This window comes from Bos grunniens, chromosome 8, assembly GCF_055505025.1.
Source record: "Bos grunniens cultivar Pamir isolate PY7600 chromosome 8, Bosgru_T2T1.0, whole genome shotgun sequence".
NCBI classification, from domain to species: domain Eukaryota; kingdom Metazoa; phylum Chordata; class Mammalia; order Artiodactyla; family Bovidae; genus Bos; species Bos grunniens.
The window spans coordinates 100,497,502-100,522,543 of record NC_141172.1 but is presented as its reverse complement, the minus strand read 5'-3'; the positions used below and the strand labels follow the sequence as shown (position 1 = coordinate 100,522,543).

Genomic DNA, 25,042 nt, shown 5'->3' with positions numbered 1-25,042 from the left:
CACACTATTTTCCATAGTGCCTGCACCAATTTCCATTCCCACCAACAGTCCATGAGGGTCTTTCTTGTCTGTTTTTTAAAATTGAAGTAAATTCTAGACAGGAAGTATCCCAAGGCTACTATTCAAAACCAAAGTGCCTAGTAAGATGATGATACTATTTAGTGGGGAAAATGTACTATTAATAGTTTGAAGGGAGAAGCAACTATTAAAAAAAGCTTAGAAGCAGCATTATAAACTGTTATAAAGTACTGTATATAATGAAATGTTAAAGCCATTCCCCCCCTAACAATTCCAAGTCTACATACAGAAATATGTGACTTCATAAATATATAGGAATGTTTTACAGTAGCAATTTTGCAGAAACCTAAATGCTCATCAATAGCGGAATCATTAAATTTTGTCATGTACTTATCATGAAGGTTTTCTTTTTTTTGCAAGTCTTTGTAAAGAAGACTATCATGCAGTCATTTAAAAGAATAAGGTAGTTCTCCACATACAGGTCAGAGTGGTTAAGAATGCAAATTCTAGAGCCATGCTATTTGCGTTCAAATTCCTCCCTAGCCACTTACTAGTTTCTGGCACTTTAGAGTTGTTCCTCAATCACCCCACCTCATAAAAATTCCTACTTCATAAGATTATTGTAATGATTAAACGAATTCATCCAAGTAAAGCACTTTAGTGTCTGGCACAGTTAGTATTAGCTATTGTTACTGATAAAGAAGGATACCTGTGATATATTGTTTGAAAGGTAAAGTTACAGAACACACATCGTAGGATTCCATTTTTGTGAGAATGAACATACCTATATGTGATTTGCACACATGTGGGAATCTGGAATTTATACATAGGAGGAATTTATAAGTTGCTAACTGGCCTTGTTTGGAAGTCAAAATAACAAACGACCTTTTTTGTTGTTGTTTAACTTAGATTTTATACTTTGGAGGTCACAAAGAGTCAGATACACTGAAGTGATTGAGCACACACACATATACTTTGGAGGAGGGGTAGCTTTAAAAGGATCTATTGGAGGTTTTGGGAAATGAAAATTTCCCCATACTAGTCCTTATTAGTCATACTATACATTCATAGAAATGATCAGGAAAGGTTGTACACGCCAAGCTGTTAACAGGAATTATCTCCAGTAGGTAAGATGAGGGGATGGCGAGCAGGGAGGTGGGGGACAAACTATATTTTCGGTATTGTGTTGTTTGCAAATAGTTCATCGATTTTCGTGTCACCATCAAACAAAAGAAGCAAAACGTCCTCAAAAAAAGGGATTGGGTACGAGACAGCAAAAGAGACACTGATGTACAGATCAGTCTTGTGGGCTCTGTGGGAGAGGGAGAGGGTGGGGAGATTTGGGAGAATGGCATTGAAACATGTGTAATATCATGTATGAGACGAGTCGCCAGTCCAGGTTCGATGCACGATGCTGGATGCTTGGGGCTGGTGCACTGGGACAGCCCAGAGGGAGGGTATGGGGAGGGAGGAGGGAGGAGGGAGGAGTGTTCAGGATGGGGAGCACGAGTATACCTGTGGCGGATTCATTTCGATGTTTGGCAAAACTAATATAATATTGTAAAGTTTAAAAATAAAATAAAATTAAAAAAAAAAACAAGGGATTGGTTAACTTAACATGCTATGAAGTCATCAACAAAAACTGGTGGTGGTGTAGAGCTTTTTTGAGTTAACGTGGCACAATATTTACGGGGGAAAAACAGTGATACAGAACTTTTATCATGAATCTGAACCCCCTCCTTACTTATTTACTTTGGGGGCTTTATACATGTGTACACAGAGACAAGGCCTTGGAGGATGCACACTCAAGTACTTGTACCCGTTAACCTGTAGTTTTCTCTGGCGAGTGGGATGGTGGGAGGGCGCAAGGGCTTTCTTTCACTTTCACTTTTAAATTCTGAATATTTAAAATTTTTGCAAAGATCGTGTATAATTTCTATAATAAAAGCAATAAAGGACATAAACGTCTTTACTGTTGTGTAAGTATCTTGTAACTTGCATAAGTTACATCTGGAATGGTACGTATTCATTTTTCAAGACATTAACTAGGTTTTTATAGGTTTCTTTTAGGGATAAACACAATTTCAACTCACTTAGGATCTTAATTTCTTCTTATACACACAAAAAAATGTACCTGATCTTGTACCTAATTTGTTATGCCAGTACATAACTTCAGTATCACTTGAAGTAAAGCAATTATGCAAACGCCTTAGTTAAGTGACGTCACGGACAAACACGGCGTAAAGTTTAAATCACTGTATTCAAACTCAATTACTCGGGTTACCAAAAAGAACGTAGGGATTACGACAAAAATGTAAGAAAACAGCTCCTGTAAGTATACAAACTTGCATTTGAACTTTAAAAATCCTAGTTTATTGAACTTTTAGTTGGAGTAGTGATCTTCCCTCACTGGGTAGTCCTAGTTCCTAAGAGCATCAGAAACCTACTCTATGACTGCCTTTAAGTATTAAGGAAGCCCAGCGAGCAGGGTCGGGGGCCGACCGCCGCGCCGGGGCTCGCCCGGGACTGAGTCAGCGGCAGGGCTGAGAAGTTCGGCGGGAGGCGCAGGGCGGGGCTTCCTCCCGCCGACTCCGAACCCAGCTTTACTTTTCCGAGTCCACGTCTCTTCCTTTGGACGGGCGTGTTTCTCCAGGTCGGGACCAGCCAACGTGACAGCCACAGACCTTTACAGAAAGAGCTCCGGCCCGGCCTCGAGGATTTCCCCCGGCCGGGGCAGCCCGGGCCAGCTCGGCCAAGCCCCTCACGGACGGCGGCGCCCGGCTCCTCGGGGGCCGAGCTCGCCGCTCGCCTCACTTCTGGGCGCCCGCGTCCGGCGCCGAGCGCAGCATCCCCGGCATGGAGACCGGCTCGGACTCAGGTCAGAGGCCCGCGCGTTTGTTCCGCTCCGGGGCCGCCACAGGCTGCGCGGGCGCGGAGGGGCGGGTGAGGAAGCGGCTAGGCCGGGCCGCCCGCGCAGGCCGCAGCGTGCGGGGTCCGCGCGGGGAGCGCACGCGGGGCCGGCTCCCGCGCGCGGGGCGGGCGGCGGCAGGTGGGCAGGACGAGCCGCGAGCGAGCGAGCGAGGGCGGGCAGGCGGGCGCGCGAGGGGCCCGGCGGGGGGGCCGCTGGGAGGATGGCTCAGCTCTTTCTAAATATAAAACCGGCGTGAGTCGGGCGAGCGCGGCGCGGAGCCGCAGAGCCGCCGCGCGGGCCGGGCGCACGGGGGACTCGGCCGACGGACGGCGGCTGCTCCGCAGAGGCGCGGGGCTGCGGGAGCGCCCCAGCTGCGAGCTCGCGGAGTACTGCGAGAGCGACGCGTGCAGCGAGGAGGACGCAGGCGGCGGCGGCGGGCGGGCGGGCCTCGCGGGCGCAGCGCGGCCCACGCCGAGCGACCGGAGGCGGCTCCCGGCCCCCGCCGCACCGCGAGCGGCGAGCCCCCCGCGCCGCCCGTCCGCGCCCTCCCCCTCCGGCCCCTCCCTCCCTCCCCGGCGCAACATGGCTGCGGCCGCCGCCTCCGCCTCCCAGGACGAGCTGAGTAAGTGCCACGGCAAGCCTGCGGCCGCGAGCCGGAGCCGGCGCCGCGCCGGGCCGGGGGGGGGCGGCGGCCGGGGCCGGACGGGAGGGTCGTGTCGCCGGGCGGGACGGGCTGGACGGACGCACGGGCGGGCGGCGGCTGCGGCGTGTGGGGGGCTGGGGCGCTCGGGCCTGGTGGGCGGGCGGGCCGCCGCCACCGCTGGCGTTTGTAGGCCTCAGCTTTGCACCGTCACGTTGCGAAATTGAAACCGGAGCCCCGGGAGAAGCCCTCTGTGTGCGATCCGCCTCGGCTTGGTGTGTATGGGGGGGAAGCCTAGCCCCCCTGCCCGCGGAGGCTGGGCTGGCGGAGCGGCCGGAGCCCCAGGGTGGCGGGCTGTGCCCACCGTCCCGTCTGACCCCTCCGTAGATTCCTCCGGTCTTGACTGTGGGGCGAGTTCTGGAAATAGCACTTTCGGGGAGGGGGAGAAGGTGCCGTGTTGTGACACTATGGAAATCAGCGGAAAGGTCAAGAATAGGCGGTGACCCTCAGGTGGAGCAGGAAGGACAGGAGGGCAGAGAGGGTCGCGGTGCTGGCTGCAGGGGAAGCCTCGGGGTGACAGCGCTCTGGGAAAGGAGAGCCAGTGCACACTTGACCTTAAACGTTGCAGTTTTCCGGGGGACGGCGATCCACATTCGGGGAGAGCGGTGGTCACCCTGAATCGCAGGCCGCTCCGCCCGCCGCCCGGGTTCGCCTCGGTGCTTTGTGGGAAGTGTAGTTCCCGGGCGCCGCAGGCCCACGCTGGGGGTCAAAAAAATCGAATTTTCCTAGGACCTGTAAGATAATTTCTGATTGCGTTTGGTGGTGTTTGGATGTAAAGCTTTAAGTTGAAGTGTTGGGTTTCTTCGTGCTGCCCTTCAGTTTATGATCAAAAACAAGAAAGGTATTATTTAGGGATGCTGTGAGTTTTAAATGGAATGAAACCTGGGACAGGTGTCGCAAGCCTTGGGAAGTTTCTGTTGTTACAGCCCCCTCTCTCAATTTCCATATGAAAGTAGTTGTACACATAATAATAATTTCTGTTTCTTTGGTCTTTGGCTGTTTAAAGCTACTTTAATATGCATGATCTCACTTTTCCCCTCGTAACAGCCTACTAAAGCAGGTAGGTAGAAATTATCCGTGTTTTAAAGAGGAGGCGTGTTTAGAGAGTTAAATTTCCTTGCTGCTTTGACACAAAACTGGTGTAGCAGCAGTGGTGTTTGGTCATTTTGAAGCTGAAATGAAGAATTGATGTGACCCTGGGTAGGATGCAGAGCCTGGGTAGATTGGGTCTCTTGCGGTGGTTAGAGATAGACAGGAGCTGATAGTTACAGAGTTGTTGCTTGCCTGTTATTGCCAAGCTGGAGCACCACCAGGCCTTCTGGGGAGGTCAGCTCCCTGATCTTTGTTCTTCCATGTTTTGTTATTGTGATAAACGTACCATGAAATTTACCATCATAACAATTTTTAACTGTACAGGCCAGTGGTCCTAAGGACTTTCATATTGTTATGCAACCATCACCACCATTTACCTTGAGAATACTTCTCATCTTGCACAACTGAAGTTCACTGCTCACTAAATCCCTCCCCCTCCTCCTCCCAGCCCCTGACAGCCTCCATTCTACTTTCTGTCTCTATGATTTTGATGTCTGTAGATATCTCGAAAGTGGACTCATACAAGATTTGTCTTTTTGTGACTGGCTTATTTCATCTGGCATAATATCCTTAGGGTTCATCCATGCTGTGCCATGTGACAGGATTTTCTTCCTTTTTAAGGCTAATATTCCATTGTATGTATATATCATATTTTCTCATCCACTCATCTGTCTGTCGATGGACATGCTGGTATGTTTTATCTGTTGTGACTATTGCTGCTATGAATATGAATGTGCATGTATCTCTGAGATTGTGCTTCCAGTTCTTTTGTATGTATACCCCAAAGTGGGATTGTTGTATGATATGATAATTCTATTTTTAATTTTTTTAGGAACTGCCATCCTGTTTTCCACAGTGGCTATATCATTTTATGTTCCCATCAGCAGTAAACAAAGGGGTCCAGTTTTTTTCTAGAACCTTGCCAGCACTTGTTATTTTCTGTATTTTGATAGCAGCCATCCCAAGGAGTGTGAGGTGGTCTGACTTTCTAAATGGTTCCACTGCAAGATACCTGAATTCATGTTATACCACTAAACACATTAAACTATTCATTACTAGTTGGAATGGGGACTAAAACTTGAGGAAGAATTGGGTCTCGTTCTTCAGAGGCTGATGTATTTGTATGTGTGCAGTGTACTCCTGTACACCAGGTACCTGGTAACATGTTGGCAGTTCTTCTGGTTAAGAAATTTATTGGCTTTAGCAGCTACTGGAAAAGTTAGGAGGAAGTTATTCCAGTCCTTGCCTTTTCATTGTTCTGTTTGGTCACATCCCCAGTCATTGACTACAGATGTCTGTTGACTTGGTTTCTGTGTTTGAGGAGAGATTAAATACTTGGTAGTTTATACCTCAGAATAATTTAACTTGAAATTACAGTCATAATATACTGCACATATATATAAGGAACGTAAATCACTTTCAGTTTCAGAAAGGCTGTAATAAAAGGAGAGATGGCTGTAAAAAAAAAAGGAGCTAAGTATCTGAATGTTTGCTGGTTGTTATTTATGACTAGTAGATGATGTGTGTGCTGTATGCTTCGTTGCTCAGTCGTGTCTGACTCTGTATGACTCTATCGACTGTAGTCCACCAGGGTCTTCTGTCCATGGAATTTCCCAGGCAGAAATACTGGAGTGGGTTGCTGTTTTCTTCTTCAGGGGGTCTTTCGGACCCGGGGATTGAACGGCACATCTCCTGCATTGGCACACGGATTCTTTACCATCTGAGCCACCAGGGAAGCCCCAGTAGATGATAATAAAAGCTAACTACTATATGCCAGCATTGTTCCCTCCCCCCAATATTTTATAATAAAAATCTTCACAAACATACAGAAAAGTTGAAAATAAACCTTCATATCCCACTACCTAGATTCTACATATGATGTTTCACTACTGGCTTTATCACATATCTGTCCATTTTCAAGCCACACTTTAAAATGTTATTTTAATTATTTTGTTATTTTTGTTTAAAAAAGGATTGTGGTAAGATACACATACGTAACAAAATTTACCATCTTAACCATTTTTAAGTGTACAGTTCAGTGGCATTAGGTACTCAATCCATCTTATTTTGATGGGTTTCAAAGTGAATTGGAGACAACAGTACACTTCAGTATTTCAGCACTAGCATTGTTTTAAGTGCTTTGTATATATTGTTTTATTCGTCAATATAATCCTAAGAGGTAGGTAAAGTTATTACTGCTGTTTTATGGCATGGAAAACAGGCATTTTAGACTCCCAAGATCCCACAGCTAGTAGGTGGTAGAGTTAGAGTTGGATCGCAGATGGCTCAATGGCATTGGTAGCCAGCCTTTAGGCTGTACCTCGGTGTACCATAGAGCAGCAAGCCTCCACCTTTTGGGCACCAGGGACCGGTTTTGTGGAAGACAGTTTTTCCATGGACTGGAGGTGGGGAGTGGTTTTGGGATGATTCTCATAAGGAAGGAGCAAACTAGATCCCTTGCATGCACAGCTCACAGTAGGATTTGCACTTCTTTGAGAATCATATGCTGATCTGACAGAAGACGGAGCTCAGGTGGTAATGTGAGTGATGGGGAGTGGCTGTCAATACAGATGAAGCCTGCTTGCCTGAAGCTCACCTCCTGCTATGTGGCTGGCTTCCTAATAGGAAACTGGAGGCTGGGGACCCCTGTCGTAGAGTGTTCATGCTGATGAAGAGATGAAGTCAGATGCATTCCTAAATTCTCAGCTACATGTTACTTTAATCCAGTTATCTGACTGCTTTTTAACACTGCTGTGGGCGACAAAAGAAGTCTGCTGATGGAATTAAAATACTATTGAGAAGAAAGAGGAAGACTACATGTAAAGAGATATGTCAGGATCAAACTGTATGAGTTGTTACAGATTATACTAGAAGGCAGTGGCAACCCACTCCAGTACTCTTGCCTGGAAAATCCCATGAACGGAGGAGCCTGGTAGGCTGCAGTCCATGGGGTCACTAGGAGTCGGACACGACTGAGTGACTTCACTTACATGTTTCACTTTCATGCACTGGAGAAGGAAATGGCAACCCACTCCAGTGTTCTTGCCTGGAGAATCCCAGGGACAGGGGAGCCTGGTGGGCTGCCGTTTATGGGGTCGCACAGAGTCGGACACGACTGAAGCGACTTAGCAGCAACTTAGCAGCAGCAGAGTAATATTAACAGTTTTGGTCCTCAGGTGTGTTATTTTGAGATGTGTAGCTGGTAACACTGCCTTTCTATAGATTTTAAATCTTTGTGTTTTACCATTGCACTTGGAGTGATATGCATGTTAAAAATTTAAATGGCATCTGTAGCTCTCAGTCGTATCTGCTACCACACTTTAGGAGCTCCTGAGGAGGAGAACTGATGGGTAGGCTTGTCTTTTACTCTTCTCTTTCTCTTCTCTTTTCTTTTCTCCCTCTCCCTCTCTCTCTTTCTTTTTTTTCCGAGTAGTGTCATGGAGTGGTATCATGTATGAAGGTTGCCAAAAGGTAAGCAGGATAATCTTGGGTTGGAATTTGTTAAAATGTTTTATCCTTGCACAAACATCCTGCCATTGTCACTTTGAATCAGGTGATTGTAATAGAACAATGGTAAAGCTAATGTTTATTGAGAGCTTACTGTTGTGTTCTGATCACTTTGTACATATTAATTGATTGAATCCTTACAACCCCGTGACTTTGGTAGTTATTGTCTGGTGGAGCTGTCCTCATATTACAGAGCTGGGGCTTGAACTCAGATTCTTTGATTCCAGAGTTTATGTTAATCCTGTGCTACCGTTGTACTGCTGTCTCTGAAAGGGAAACTGCAGTTTATAAGAAGATCAGCATGGCTTTTTTCCCAATGTCTTGCTAGCCTCCAGAAGAAACCTCTTATAGTGTATAAAATGTTACAAGATTCTGATGTTCATTGAATAGGACATAATAGGTTTTTGGGGAAGATGCTGAAATAGAGAACGATTATTTCTGACTGTTAAAGGCAGTTCTGAAATCTAGTTTGTAAATTACTTAAGATCACAGTCTGTAGTTTTCTTTCTTTATATTTAGGGTAATGTAACTGTTTGGAATGGGATGAAATTCAGTGCAAGGCATGTGGACTAGTTTTTCCTCTAATATTATCCTCTGCCAATGCATGGAAATGTTGACATTGTAGTTATATTTTAGCAGTGGGTAGGGAGATTTCTGACTGAGGGGAGGAAGCATTTGAGACTTTTCACCTGGTCAGCTGTTCATTGGTTTCATATTTTGGGCTGTATAATTCTAAGGCATCCTTAGAACCTGATCTTCATTGGGGTAAAGGCGACTCCGGAAGGAGCAACAGCCTGGACTCTCAAAGACATTGATGCTACTCAACTTGACCACTTGACACAGCCACTTTAATTTTCAGATGTTGGCTAGATAGTCATCATGTCATATGTCTTCTGAGAGAGTCTCTGCCAGAGCCAGGCATCTTAGTGGCTCTTTTAGGGAATGAGACGGGGAGGCTCTAAGTGTAGCTGTGTAGGTGAACATGAGTCTGAGCACACTGAAATAGCCCCCGAGAGATGGCTGTTTTAATGGCAGCCATGCATGCAGCTGAGCTGAACTGTGTAAACAGGCTAAATCAAGCCAGTATCATCTCTGTTTTGGTTACTTAGCCAAAAAGGAAGGTTACAATGGAAAATAGCAATGGTATTTCTGCTTTTTATAACTTGTTGTTTTTCACTTCTACCTCATCTTGTTTTAAATTCTGCTTGCACTAACTTGTAATATTTCATAAGGGCCAATGTAGGCGAGAATAATCGGCACTGGGGCATTCGACTTTGTTCAGAAGATAGATGTTAAAATTGTAGGCACTGCCAGTGTGCTCAGATGGTCTGATCCAAGTTGCTGGTCTCTGGTTTCAGTCCTGGCCAGTCTCTGCTGTGATGCTTGCTGTCTTACAGGCCTTGTTTTCCCCACACATTTTCGGGTTCAATAAGCAGACTTTAAAAATGGAGTGACTAGCTTATGGTCCTGGCCTCATAGAGCTTATCATTCAGTGTCATTTTTTTCGTTAGTTGCTCACTCATGTCTGACTCTTTGTGACACCATGGATTGTAGCCTGTCAGGTTCCTCTGTCCATGGAATTCTCCAGGCAAATATACTGGAGTGGGTAGCCATTCCCTTCAGGGGATCTTCCTGACCCAGGGATCAAACTCGGGACTCCTGCAGTGCAGGCAGAGTCTATACCGCCTGAGCCACCAGGGAAGCCCCAGCGTAGAGGGAGGTTTATATATAAATATAAATAACTGATTGGAAGTATGATATGAAAAATGTCTAACGTTCTTTAGAAATGTCAAGGAGTGAGACATTGTAGTCCAGGTTAACGGAACATTACTTGAGCTAAGACATAGAGATTGAAAAATATGTATTTTTAGAGAAAGTTCAAGTGAGTCTGATATATGATGGCTGCATGAAATTCTGGGAAAGGAGTTAAAGATTGGAGTTAAGGTGCTTGGCCCTTTCTGCCTTTTACAGTTTGAGATCTTGAGCAAATTGTATTACCTTACTAAGTCTCTGTTTCTTTCCCATAAGAAATGCAGTGTTGTTAGGCTTAATATACATGTTAATGCACTGTACAGACAGTTAAATTCTATATAAATTATTATTCTTGGTGAGGAATGGTGGTAGGAAGTAAAGCTGGGAAGATAGCTTGGGACTGGCTTGCATAGGAATGCCAACACAACTAGTCTGAACTTTGTTCTGTAGACAGTAGAGGAGCATCAAAGGCTTTTAAGCAGGGAATGTAACATGAGTAGATCCTTTTATAAGTTTAACAGGTGGCCGTGATGTTAACATTGATTGCAAGGGTCCAGAGACCAAGAGCAGCAAGGCTAAAAGAAAGGTAAATATTACAGTAGCCAAGTTAGCAGAAGCTTAAGGTCTGAACTGGGATAGTAGAAGTGGATTCGACAGGTAATATAATCTAAAATCCTGAAAATAGGCAGAAACTATTGGCTGAATAGTAGGGAGTTATTCATTGGAGGAGTTAGAGATGATTCTAAGAATCTACCTGAGAGATTACAAGGAGAGAGAATGTGGCCTCTAGACAGATTTTGGGAGTTAAGAATAGAGATAAGAGAGAACAGGTTTGTGTTCAAGAAATAGTAAATCATTTGTTGAATGAATGGGTTAAATTATTGAGGCACCCATGTTGAGTTGTCTAGGGAGACTGTTTCGAACAGTGACTAAAACCTCTGGCCTTGAAGTCAGAACTAGTTTTGAATCCTGATCTTGCCACATTTTATTTTTTTTAGATATTTATTTGGTTGCTTCAGGTCTTAGTCACGACTTGCAAGCTTCTCTCTGGTAGCATTGCACAGGCTTAGTTGGCCTGTAGCAGGTGGGATCTCAGTTCCCAGACCGGGGAACCAACCTGCATACCCTTCATTGAAAGATAGATTCTTAACCACTGGACCACTGGGGAAATCCCTGCCGTTTTTAAGTTTTAATGTCAAAGGACCTAACTTTGGGGCCTGGATTTCTCATTTGTAAAGTGGGATAACAGAGCTATTTTACAGGGTTGTTCTAAGAGTGGAAAGAAATGATATACGCTAAGGACTTTGGTATAGTGCTGGGCATGGGTTGCAGATGTGCGGGAACTTTGATTCTGAGGCTTGGGAGAATGTGGGGTGATGTGGACAGATTGTCCAGAAGACAGCTGTCTGGGGCTATGCATAGATAAGGTTGAGAGGAAGTCAGAAAGAACCAGGGAAGGGGATCAAAAGTGTCAAAAGAGGGCAAAGGTTCCCACGGTAATGCCTATCAACCATTTACATTCTCAATTGTTGTAATGTGTTAATAACATGTGTGCCCACCCACTAATGCTCTTATAAAAATATGGTATAAATCAGACACTTTGTTCTAATTGTAATATAAAGTTTTGTATGTTTATGATATATATGTACACGCACAATATGTATGTTTATTGGAGTTTTCTAGCCTTAATAACTACCAGTATGTGTGTGTGTATATACATATATATGTATGTATATATATATAAAATATATAAAGTATTAGCGTATTACTTCTACACACTCAATTTTTCTTTAACTTAGCATACTTGATTTACAATGTTGTGTCTGGTGTACAGCTAAGTGCTTGTTATACATATTTATTCCTTTTCATGTTATTTTACATTATGTTTTATTACAGGATATTGAATATAGTTCCCTGTCCCATACAGTAGGACCTTATTTCTACACACCAAATTTTATTTATGGACATGTTCCTTACTATTTCTCCAGTTTGGAAATGACTGTAATTTCCCCCCTTATTCTGAATTTGCAAAAGCAGGGCATGCATCAAAGTAGGAGATCTTAGCATAAAAATGAAAATTGCTTATTTTGTTCTTTTAAATGGTAGCTATAAATATAAATCTTTTAATTGTTTTTTTTTTCCCTGGTGTTCTAAATAATAGATTCTTTATACAATTGCATATGTACGAGTGGATGAACATACCATTGGTGATCCAGAGGATTTTTGTCAAGACTGGATAAACCATGTATCACATTGATTGTAGAGGTTAGTAGATTTAGTTCCTTAGGATGTGTGCATTTTTTGTAGTAGCATTTAAAAATGCATAAATTTATCAAGTAGCTTTCCCCCACAAGATCTTCATGGGTTTTTCTCCTCTGACTGTCCTGAGAGAACCAGTGAACTTCATATTAGTTTTTATTTATGTGAAGCTTCTAGTCTGTCGTTATCACATAAACATTAACATTTAAAAAATTATCAAGAAAAAGATAAAACTTAAAGGTGTTGCTTAGCAGTGTGTGCAAGGAAAAGGGTGTGGGTGTTAGTTCACCAGTAGTATTGTATACCACAACCAAAAAAGCATGACTTTATGTGCTCCAGGAGGGTCATCATGGGTTTGTTTTATTTGTGAAAAGAGGTATTGAGAAAGGCATCATCATGGTAATTGGGTATTCCTAATTCTGCCAATTTGACATGCACTGTGATGGAAAAGCCGTTAATTCTGCTTCATTCTGAGGCTGAGCAAGAATATGGTGTCAGGTTCACTCTTGGGTGACACTGGATAGTCCTGTGATTGAAGCTCTAAATTCAGATTGTAATTCTCTGATATTATGAGTTCAACATCCACGAGTACCTGAGATTTTGTAGCTTCGGTCCAAAGGTACATTTTGTTGCTATCTTTCAATTTAACTACTGGATTCCTCTTCGCCCAGGTCATGCTACTGTTTCTTGGTGTGTACTTTGCTGCTAATGGTGTATGATGCCTTAATTCATTTAGGTGGAATTTTGAGTGATGAAATGAATGGAATATTTTGTAAACCAAAGTTCAACTTTAGAATAAACTTGAGTTTATTTTTGCTATTTCACATATTTTTGTTCCATAACAGAAAAGTGGAAAATTGAAAGGTTGGGTAAAGGGTTTAGGAGAGAAATGAGGACATTATTTGCGCCTAGATTCTTTCTTCGAGCTTTTGGGCCTACATGGATAGACGTGTTAATTTACAATAGACTGAAGGCAAGCAGGTCAAACCACAAATGCTGGGATTTAAATAATGACTTAAATAAAAAGCTTTCCAGAGTTTACAGATCCAAGTGAGGGTTGTCGTAAGTAATTAACTGCTTTGGGTGGATCTCAACCAGCACACATTTGACTTGTATGCAGTCTGACCTCTTGCATAGTATGTATCATCTCCTTTAAGCCGACTTTCATAAGCTGAACTAATCTTTCTGCTCATCAGTTTACTAACACTGACTTCTGACTGGCCTCTGCCAGCGACTGTCTCTGGGGAAGAGGGCCTCTCTGGGGGTTGGGAGTGTTTGTGGCCCTCAGTGCGTCTGGAGTTTGGCGCACGTTCATTAAATCTAGGGCACAGGTGAGCACTGCTGTTTCTTCACTTGACCCAGCCCTGCCAAGCCAACTGTCATTTCTTCCACCCCACCCTCTTTGTGTGTGCTGTTGCAGGGGTTGGTCAGCGGGGGAGTGAGGGGCTGTGTGTGTTTGAGCAGGGAGGGGAGAGCATTGCTCTGGGCTATCATGGGTTGGTAGTGGGCTTAAAGTAGCCTGAAATATGCAGATGGCTAGGACTTCTGAAGTAGCTGAAGAAGGCCGGCCACTTTCCGCTTCCCTGGAAAGAGTCTAGTCACTAGTGCATCCTGATGCAGGGGTTTCCACAGGGGAGTGTCTGCTTGGCCCCTGGGGGTATTTAAGACTGGTGGGTTGGGGAACAGGAAGATGGCTTGTCTGATTGCCTTGGTTCTGGGGTGAAGGAGTCTCAGCAGGGACTTTGTCAGCTGGAACCTCCTGCTCAGGACATCATTGCCTGAGAAGTTTCTTATCTACTGCCTGCTGGGTTCTCAGGCTGCCCTGGCTGGAGGGAGGCAACTGCCGCAGGCACCATGGTGGATTATCTCCCACTGGGAATGGATTCCGCACCTCCCCCTCCCTCCATCGCCCCCGACCCCGCTCGTGTTACTATATTTGTATTTACTGCTGGACTCCTCCACATTTTCTTTTTAATACATTTGTGTTTAATGAGTTCCTTAAAAAAAAAAGTGGGAAACAGGGGCAAGCTTATCTTTAAAAACACAGAATGACATCACAGTTGTAAGCATTAATTCCCAAAGAAGTATCCTACTGATCTCATTTAGATTTTGCCAAGTATTAGAGTGACATTTGGTGACCCAAAATGGTAAATAGAAATCAGTAGATGTGAAGTTGTTCAGTCGTGTCCGACTCTTTGCGATCCCATGGACTGCAGCCCACTGCAGGCTCCTCCGTCCATGGACTTTTTCAGGCAAAAGTGCTGGAGTGGGTTGCCATTTCTTTCTCCAGAGGATCTTCCTGACCCAGGGATCAAACACAGGTCTCCCACATTGCAGGCAGACGATTTACTATCTGAGCCACCTGGGAATTTCAATAGATGATGTGGACTGTCACTACCAGTTGGTATGTGGTTAGATTTTTTAATTCTGGCAGATTGATCTGCCAGAAGAGATTGAGTATTACATATAAAATCTAGATTCCAGTTAGGGCGTCCTTCTTCGTAGTTTTAGCCTTTATCTCCTAATTGAAGAGATTGTCAAAGTCCAGAGGGACTCACTGCACTATGCCTGCACTCTATCACATCCAATTTTTGTGAATTTTTTAGTTTAAGTTAATGCTTTTCTTGGCTTCTGGGCCCCATTTCTGAAAACCCTTGTCAGTTTGGACATGAAACCCATGCGTTTCGCCGGTGATACACACACACACAGACAGACACATACACATACACACCCTTGTTAATTTGGACATGAAACCTACGTGTTTCACTGGTGACACCCACACACACACACAGATGCACACAGACACGTAGACACACCCCTCTCTCCCTAAGCATTTCAGGAATTCACTTAGCTCTAAAGCAGCTCTTAACTCTTGGATGTAGGGAGTCATGGGGAAAGGCCTTGACTTCTGCCCTTTCCTGGTCTGGCCTCCCCTTCCATCTTTCTTTTTTTCTCCTATCCTTCTCTTTGCGATAACTTCTGTACCCCACCTTATTTGGAGCAGAACAGGTCTGTCACCTTCAAACCTTCTGGATTTCCCTCTACCTCTTCTTTTTTTAAAAAAGCCTTAAGCACTTATGATATTAAAAACATACAGTCCTTTTCTGAAGAGATTCTGATGTCATGTGTAATGAATTGCTACCAATCCCCTCCTTTCCTTTGCTGCAGAGTTATCAACCGAAATAGCTTTTCCAGTGCATGAGGAATTAATTTTGCATACACCCAACAGGTATTTGAGCAGCTTCTTTCTGTGAGGCACTGCGTTAAATGCTGGGATACCGAGACTAAGTCACAGTGTCTCAACCTGCAGAATTCTGGAGATGGATGAACAAATGGGTACCATTATGTGGAAGCGCATCTCACAGAGCTGTACGGTCTTGGGAAGGAAGATTGGCCAGTGGCAAAATGCACAGCGACAGATAACAAGTGCCAGGGGAGATATAGAAAAGGGCTTTGAGAGTTTGTTGAGCCAGAAAGGGATGTGTAAGTGTGAAGCATGTAGTATTTGAGCTGGACCTCAAATGGAGAAGAGTTGGGTATGTGGAGACAGAGAGATGGTCAGGAGAGGTTGGGAGAGTATTCCTGGATGAGGACTAGGTCGAAAAAAAGAGCTGGGCAGAAAGAACACAGGGCGCACTTAAGCAGCTCTTGCAGTGTGGACGGCTGGTGGGGAGTAATGTGATGCATGGTTGGGAAGGTCCTTTGTGGCTGGACTGGTCCACTCTTAGGAAGGACTTCCTGTCTCCTTTGATATTCACCCCAGGCATATGCTACATGTTCTAGCTGCTACTTACTTTTTTAATGTCCTTTTTTCCCCTAAGACTTTTTTTTTTTTGATGCGGACCATTTTTAAAGTCTTTTAATCTGTTACCATATTGCTTCTATTTTATGTTTTGGTTTTCTGGCTGCAAGGCCTGTGGGATCTTGGTTCCTTTACCAGGGATTGAACCTGCATCCCCTGTGGTGGAACACAAGGTCTTAACCACTGTACCACTAGGGAAGTCCCTTTTAATGTACTTTAATGGAAGTAGATCTGTTTTTTTTTTCCTCTTGGCAAAGACTGTCTATTTGCATTTGGACCCAGTGGTAAGGTGAATTTCCCTGAGGGCTTCCCTGGTGACTCAGATTGTAAAGAATCTGCCTGCAATGCGGGAGGCCTGGATTTGATTCCTGGTTTGGAAAGATCCCCTGGAGAAGGGAACAGCTACCCACTCCAGTATCCTGGCCTGGAGAATTCCATGGACTGTAGAGTCCATGGGGTTGCAAAGAGTCAGACACAACTGAGCAACTTTGACTTACTTATCCGGTGGTAACGTGGTGTAAGCAAAAATGGGATACTTACTATAAGGAATCAGGGAGTCTTACGGATATAAGAGGGGCTCTCAGGAGGGGTTTGGAACTAGGAATTAGAGGTCCTCTAGTTCTTCCAGCTTCTCTGTGCACCTGAGGAAGAGATGGATGAGTCAGGGGCCATTCCTGTCACATTGGCTGTGGTCAGGGTACAAAGTCATGTTGTTCATAGTTGTCTAGCAAGGCTTAGCGTCATCCCCGCCCGCTTTCTCCGCCTCAGCCTTGCTGTAATGTAGCATTTCAGAAGGAGCTTTGGGTTGGTACTTGGACCAGGAGGTTGAATCCTAGCCCTGCCACTTCCTACTCAGCATTCTCAATGACTTCTAGGCTCTGTTTCCTCGTCTGTAAGTTGAAGCGAATATTACCTACTTCAGTAAACAGTATTAATACTTCAGAGGGTGGTAACTGTGTTCTGTTGTGCACTTTGAGGTTAAAGACCTCTCTTGGTTCAACTTGTGACTCTGTGTCATTAGCTTTGACCTTTGGCAAGTCAGTCAGGATCCTGAGCCCGTTTTTTTCATCTACAAATGCAGACAATAGCTGCTCACCTCACAGGCCTTTTGAGGCTCAAATGGCCATGTAAAACTGCTTTTTGACTGTAATATATTCACATACATGTGAAGCAGAAGAAATTGAATACTTTTAGGGAGTCTGTTTCCTTGTGAAATTATTCTTTAATAGTCTAGTGTATTTCAGTGGTAACTTGACAGATCTTTCTCAAAATATCCTGTAGTGTTGGATTGTTAATTGATTAATGATGCTGTGAGCAGTGGTCCAAGTATTTTCAGCTTTCCCTTTCAATCTCATCTTCCACTTCAGGCTTCTCAACCTTATTTATAATTTAAAATTTGCTTTCACATTCAGAAAAAAAAATAATGTTTGTAGAGAATTTAAACAAATGTAAAGAAATCTGAAACCTGTCCCCCTGGAATAACCATTTTTCTCTTTTTAATTCACACAAGTAATTCATGCTCATGAAATACTGATAAATTAGTAATGACATAGAATTAAACCAGCAAGCCAGAAAAGAATCCTCTGAAATGCCACCACCTGGGGTAATTACTACCTTAAATATAGTCCTTGCCCCGGTCCTTTTGACAGTAATGCTTTTCTTGCATACTTTCTAAGGAATGTTTTGATGTGTAAGTTGTCATGAAGAGGTGATTCATCTAAGGAAAGAGAGTTATGCTTTTTCTTTTCAAGGAAATGGCAACCCACCAGTGTTCTTGCCTGGAAAATCCCAAGGACGGGGGAGCCTGGTGGGCTGCTGTCTATTGGGTCACACAGAGTCAGACACGACTGAAGCGACTTAGAAGCAGCAGCTTTTTCTTTTCTTCTTTCTTTTTCATTTTTTAAAATATTTTTTCCTTAAGTGATAATATGAGTGAAAGCCACCTTGTCTAGTTCTGTGAGAAAATAGCATTTCTTCCCTGACTCAGAGGCCAAAGTTATATTTTTTGGAGAGCTACGAAGAATGAGTGATTTATCTGGACAGTTTTATTTCTCAAGGATAATGATATGTTTTCAGAATTATCCATGACTAATGGTAGATAACACTGAAATGAAGCCCTTAAACTTTTCCTGGGTTATTTCTTTCTTGAGGGTTAGGAGGAAGGAAGATCCTTTCTGTCCCTTTAGCTGGAGAAATTGAAGATAGGTGAATAATAAGAATCAAAGAATTATTCAATGAAAAGTGAATGAATATATTTATTCTTAGTAGATTTTTTTTTCCCTACATGAATATAATAGCTGATATAAGCTAAACTGAAAATTGTTTATTTGGGGATTTAAGAATCTCTGTTTCTGTTATGTTCCCCTCTATACTAAGTGTTTTTTAGAAGCTTTTTTAGGTTTGCAGCAAGACTGACAGGGAGGCACAGAGGTTTCCCATATGCCTCGCCCTGCCCGCCAGATGGCACATCTCTCACCAGGGATGGAGCCACACTGACACATTGTAACTACCCCTCTTCTGAAGTCCACACCATGGTTGGCTCTCGGTGCTGTGTCCTCAGTGGGTTTGGACAGATGTATAATGATACATATCCATCATTGTAATATCGCAGAGTATTTTCACTGCTCTACAATCCTCTGTGCTTGTCATATTCATCCCTCCTCCCCTCTTCCTCCCTGGCAACTGCTGGTCTTTTTACTGTCTCCTTTTGCAGAACATCATATAGTTAGAATCGTAGCATGTAGTGTTTTCAGATCGTCTTCTTTCACATAGTAATATGCCTTTAAGGTTCTTCCATGTCTCTTCATTGTTTGACAGCTCATTTTTGTTGAGTGTTGAGTAATATTTCATTGTCTGTGTGTACCAGTTTATTCATTCACTTGCTGAAGGACCTCTTGGTTGCTTCCAAGCGTTGGCAGTAAGGCTGAACGAATAAAGCTGCTGTAAATGTCCGTGTGCAGGTTTCTCTGTGGACATGTGTTTTCAGCTCCTTTAGGTAAACGCCAAGGACGGCACTTGGCAGATTGTGTGGTAAGAGCGTTTAGTTTCCCAATGGCCGTGTCAGTTTCGTTTCTAACAGTAAATGTTCTTGTTTTTGTTCTCCCATATTCTTTTAAGGCTCCTTTCAAGTTTTAAATTTCTTTATCCTTGAAACATGGATTCTTTAAAAAAAATTTTCTCTGTATGTTATTTTTCCTGAAAGAAATATATTTTTACTGAAGAATATTTGAAAAGTACATGAAAATACAAAGAAAAATTACTGATATATTTTCTTTTTATATAGTATCATAAAACAGTTATGGTATGTATGTATATTCTTTTTTAACATAATGAAATATTTCAAGTATGAAGAAAAATATACTGAATAATCTTAGAAACAGTTATGTCCCCACTCATCTTTGTCAGATCTGTACATTTTTTGCTGTTCACTTCAGGTCTTTTATTTTTTAATAAGACTAAACATTACTGATAAGATTCAGACTCCCTATGTTACCCTATACAAATTTTCCTTTTTTTCTCTCCTCTCCCCTTCCCTTCTCTTTCACCTAGGGCTTGTCTTTCCTGTGCAGTGTATATCATAAGCAATACACACACACACACACACACACACACTGAAAAACTTGACATGAGTGGAATTATAATGTACATATCCTGCAACTTCGGAGAAGGCGATGGCACCCTACTCCAGTACTCTTGCCTGGAAAATCCCATGGATGGAGGAGCCTGGTAGGCTGCAGTCCATGGGGTCGCGAAGAGTCAGACACGACTGAGCGACTTTACTTTCACTTTTCACTTTCTTGCATTGGAGAAGGAAATGGCAACCCACTCCAGTGTTCTTGCCTGGAGAATCCCAGGGACGCAGGAGCCTGGTGGGCTGCCGTCTACGGGGTCTCACAGAGTTGGACACAACTGAAGCAGCAGCAGCAGCAGCATCCTGCAACTTGCTTCCTTTGTTTGATCTTAGTTTTTAAGATATTGTTACGCTGGTCCATGTGACATGTGACTCTTGCGTATTTTCATTGTTATATGAGCCTGCCACATTTGCTTTAGCCATTTTCCTGGTAACTGACATTTAGATCGTTTCTGCTCTTTCTTTCATTTACTAACCCCGTGGCAATGAACAGTTTCTTTCTTTTTTTTAAGTTTTTATTTATTCACTTATTTTTGGCTGTGCTGGGTCTTTGTTGCTTTGCACAGGCTTTCTCTAGTTGTGGCAGGCGGGGGATTGTCTTTTGTTGCGGTGCGCCGGCTTCTCGTTGTAGAACATGGGCTCCAGGCACGCACGCTTCAGTCGTTGAGGTGCATGGGCTTAATTGCCCTGCAGCATGTGAAGCCTTCCTGCACCAGGGATCCAACCCACGTTACGTGGCCTGCGTTGGCAGGTGGATTCTTATCCACTGTGACACCAGTGAAGGCCCGAAGCAGTTTCTTACAGCTGTCCTTGTGCTTGTCTCTCCCCGGGAGTTTTTCTCCAGGACAGTGATACAGAAGTTGTTTTCTGAGGACTGAGGAATTATGTCTTGCAAATAGGGCACTTGTGGCAGAATGTAAATCAACTCTCACTGTTATTTTATTTAACATTTCTTATGCTGGTGAGACTTTCCCACTGAAGGAAGAAGGGTTACTTCTCTCTTAGAGGGCTGGTGGACTAGTTTGACTAGCACTTCTCTAGAGTATATTCCCCTGGAGTAGAGTTGCCAGGTTGAACGGATGTGCCTGTTGAGCTACAGTGGAGACTGCTTAACTAGAGACTTGTTGCTTGGAGATTGTATCAGTGTACACGCGTGAACAGTAAGCCTCAGTTCCTCTTGGTTGGTTTCCAGTTCTTGCCAACATTTGAAGATTTTTTCTAACGTGAAGTGAAAGTCGATCAGTCGTGTCCAACTCTTTGCAACCCCATGGACTGTACAGTCCATGGAATTCTCCAGGCCAGAATCCTGGGGTGGGTAGCCTTTCCCTTCTCCAGGGGATCTTCTCTACCCAGGGATCAAACCCAGGTTTCCCGCATTGAAGGCAGATTCTTTACCAGCTGAGCTACAAGGGAAGCCCATTTTTCTAATGTAAAAGGTGCGAAATTGTATCTCATTATTGTGTTAGGTTTGCGTATTCCTGATCAGTGTGATTGAGGATCTTTTTCTTTGTTGTTAAGTATATGACTCTCATCTCTGAATTGCCTGCTTATGTCCTTTGTCCATTTAAAAAGTTTGAATTAATTTGCTTTTCCTTGATTTGTAGGAGTTTTTAAAGTATGTTCTTTGCTCAAGTTCTTTTCATTTAAAAACATTGTAGCTATTTATAGCTTATTCTTTTACTTTATGGTGTGTTTTATGATATTTTAAAATCTTAACCTATTAGCCTTTTGTGTTTTGTATTTGAACTTTAGCATTCCCTTTTCAGTTTTCTCTTAAAAGCTTTACAATCTTGCTTCTTACACTTGTGTCATTTATTTACCTGCATGGAATTTTAAATTTTTTTGTTTTTAATACAGGCAAGCAAATTTTTTCCAGTTCTTCCTGACTAGTCCATTTTTTCTTTCCTTAGTTCTCATGACCTCATACTCAGTTTTCTTCCTGTTTTTGTGTGCTGCCTGTCCTTCCCTTTCTCAGACTCTCCTTCCATCCTTAAATGCTCTTGTCTTGAGCAGTCCGTCTCAGGCCTTTTGTTGTTGTTTTCTCCTGCAGATACCATACATGTGTGCTAAGCATAGTACCAGCCTCACCTCTTTCTTCTCTACTCTGTACCCATGCCCACCAAGCTCTGGCACACAGTAGGGTTTCGATTCATGCTGGAATGAGTGTGAGTGAACGAGTGACCTCGACAGGGAGTCTGCTTCACAGGGTGAAAGAAGCAGGGTGCTGGGCCTGGGAGGAGGAGAGAATCTGGAGGAGCAGGCAGGAGGAGGTCCATTATAGGTTGACACGTTTGGACTTAGCTTCTTATTCATAGTAATGAGCTTTCTCTGGTGTTGTTTTCTGACCTTTGAATTTGTACATTTTCCCATTGTCACAGATACCACCTGAATCTGGCAAATTCTTATGCCCTTCTGGTGATTCTCTCAAACAGGGCTCCTTGTAGAAGGTGCAGTGTACAGGGATCCTGCCCTATAAAACGCAGCTCATCACGGTAGACAGTTGCATGGGTGGTGGTGTTCAGTTGCTCAGTCGTGTCTGACTCTGTGACCCCCATGGACTGCAGCATGCCAGGCTTCCCTGTCCTTCACTATCTCCTGGAGTTTGATCAAACTCGTGTCCATCGAGTTGGTGATGCCATCCAACCAGCTCATCCTCTGTTTCCCCCTTCTCCTCATAGGTAGGCAAAGGTTTTTAGACTGAACGTCAGAAGACCCCGTTCTAGTTCATACATGGCTGTAATTACCTTTGTGATGTTAGGTGACCTTAAAATTCATGGTGCTTTTGAGTGTTCAACAGTGTTTCAGTCCTCTCTAAGTCGAGTAGAAACCTTTCTTTGTGCGAGTTTCAAAACAAATTTTTCTTCTTGACTTGGGCAGTAGTTACATAGGTGTTTATAATAATTCATTAAATTACACTTAAATCTTGCACACATTTCTAAATGTTTTATTTTACAATGAAGGAGATTTTAAAAACCCACAAAAGACAAGGCTTCTTTACATCCTTCATGAGCCAAAAAAAATTCAAGTTGGATTAAAGACTTGGAAATAGAAAGGAAAATTGTAAGAGCTAGAAGAAAACACAGATAAGTGTGTGTGTGTTGGGGTTGCCAGGACCACCCCAGGCTCCATGACTTACTGGGATTCACAGGACTACGCACTTACTTGTACTCATGGCTAATATTTATTACCATGAAAGGATAAAAAGCAGCAGTCTGGAGGAAGCCAGGTGCATGCTTCTGAGAGTCCTCTCCCAGTTGAGGCACGTGGGACATGAGTAATTCTTCAGCAGTGAGTTAGGAACTCACACAAGTTAAGACAGCACGTGTGAAGTGTTGTCCGCAGGGGAGGTTCATTAGAGACTCATTACTGAAGGCTTTTATTTGGTGCTCTTCACATTGGCACCTTCTGCCTAACACGTTGCAAAATTCCAGATTCTCAGGAGGAAAGCATGTGGGGAGCATACCGCATACTGTTTGCACAAACGGTTCAGACACAGCCAGTCGCTCTTCATCAGCCCTGGCTGTAGTGGGAACCCTCCTGAATCCAAGCTTTCCCGTGGCAGCCAAGGACTGGCCTTGACTGACAAAACCCTGTAAGGAGAGCAGTGTCAGGCCCGCTGTGTTAACTCTTTCCTGTAGAATATAGTATTTTTATAATCTTAGGGTTAAAAAGGTATTTCTAAGCATGGCTAGAAACTCAGAAGCCATAAAATGAAGGAATGGTACATTGATATTTGAAAAACTTAGATACAATAAGAAAAAAGTCACTAGGCGTACTGGGAAAAAAGCATTTTAATTTATGGGGGAACAGGCAGAAATGTTTTCAATATTATATAGAAGCTTTTAGAACTTAGCAGGTCAAAAGAATAAGATAATTCACTGAAGAAGATATTTCAAATGACCAATAAATATTTTAAAAGATACTTTACCTCAGTAATAAAATATATATGAAACAATAGTGTGGTTCTTTCTCATCTATCATATTCAACTAAGATGGATTACTTACAATCTTGGTAAGATTGATTAGATTACTCAGTATAGACAGGAATAGAGGGAAATTGGTATTTACGTGTACTGCTAGTGGTATGCTATGCTATGCTAAGTCACTTCAGTCGTGTCCGACTCTGTGCGACCCCATAAACGGCAGCCCACCAGGCTCCCCCGTCCCTGGGATTCTCCAGGCAAGAACACTGGAGTGGGTTGCCAATTCCTTCTCCAGCACATGAAAGTGAAAAGTGAAAGTGAAGTTGCTCAGTCGTGGCCAACTCCTAGCGACCCCATGGATTGCAGCCTACCAGGCTCCTCCGTCCATAGGATTTTCCAGGCAAAAGTACTGGAGTGGGGTGCCATTGCCTTCTCCGGCTAGTGGTATAAAGGATCATAACCTTTTGAAGGGCATTTTTCAAAACTCTCTTCAACTTGACACTCCTACACTTTGCCTTAGTAGTCCCCTTTCTAGGGTTTTAGCTTACAGAAACCCATCCAAGTGCACAGATACACAGGGATAAAGATGGTCTTTGGAGCATTGCTTGTGGTTCTGTAATCTGGTAATAGCACACATAGCTGAATAAAATCATTCTTCCTCTAAAGTTGCTATTATCAATTAGATCTTTACTTAGTGTCGAGTGACTGAACTGGACTGATGGAAGGATACTTAAAATTTTATACATATCTCAAGTTTTTTTTTTTTTTTAGTGTAACTCTTGATATTAAAACCTGACCTGAATGGATGTGAGGTTCTTTATAATTGACTATCCCACATAGTAAGACATATCCATATGTCTTGCTGCAGAAATCTGAATGTATCTAATTATATGAACTGCCCTAGAACACACAATGTGCTTAGGGTTATTTGAAATAGAAAGCATATACACTTTATTTTAATTAAAAAAATCTGAAAAGTCCTGAGACGTGCATTACTCCATGTGTTTGTGTTAATTAAAAGGAAAAAAAAGGCAGATTGTAAAATGGTATATGTTATATTCCAGTTTTTACGTTAAAATAATGTTAGTGTATGAACAGGAAAAAACAATAGTTCAGAAGATATTCCCCACATTGAACAGTGATGATCTGAGGGTATGGTGATGTCTTTAATGTACTCGTAAGTGAAATTAAGTCCGTATGGGTTTGAATAAGAGGAATAACATCACCGTTGATGAAACTTGCTCTTGCCTCTAGAATAATGTCTGTCATACCCCAGATGCTTTGGTGATGACCTGGAGGATCTCAATTCAAGGGTGAACTTGAACGTTAGATTCCTCTTGAATTTTCAGAATGTGTGGTTACACTTCTTGTTTCTGAATAGGCGCGTCTGGGGTGAGAGGCCCGCGGACTGTCACTTTCACGGGGCTCAGTGTCCAGGGTTGAGGTT

At 43.2% G+C, this 25,042-nt stretch overlaps 1 protein-coding gene across 17 annotated transcripts in view; it reads left to right on the top strand.

The window, feature by feature from the left end:
• The first annotated feature begins 2,571 nt into the window (after positions 1-2,571).
• ECPAS (Ecm29 proteasome adaptor and scaffold) overlaps positions 2,572-25,042 on the top strand; it is a 107,488-nt gene continuing 85,017 nt past the window's right edge. Inside the window, exons 1-2 of one of the 17 annotated variants that reach the window (XM_086315939.1) lie at positions 2,572-2,896; positions 12,142-12,245. In XM_086315939.1, the coding sequence (XP_086172065.1) occupies positions 12,224-12,245 (22 nt within the window). In that variant the 5' untranslated portion in view covers positions 2,572-2,896; positions 12,142-12,223. Of the gene's footprint in view, positions 2,897-3,183; positions 3,552-3,654; positions 3,845-8,153; positions 8,193-8,651; positions 10,567-12,141; positions 12,246-25,042 lie in introns of those variants that run through there. The other 16 variants (XM_086315951.1, XM_086315946.1, XM_086315938.1 and 13 more) reach the window with 16 other exon arrangements.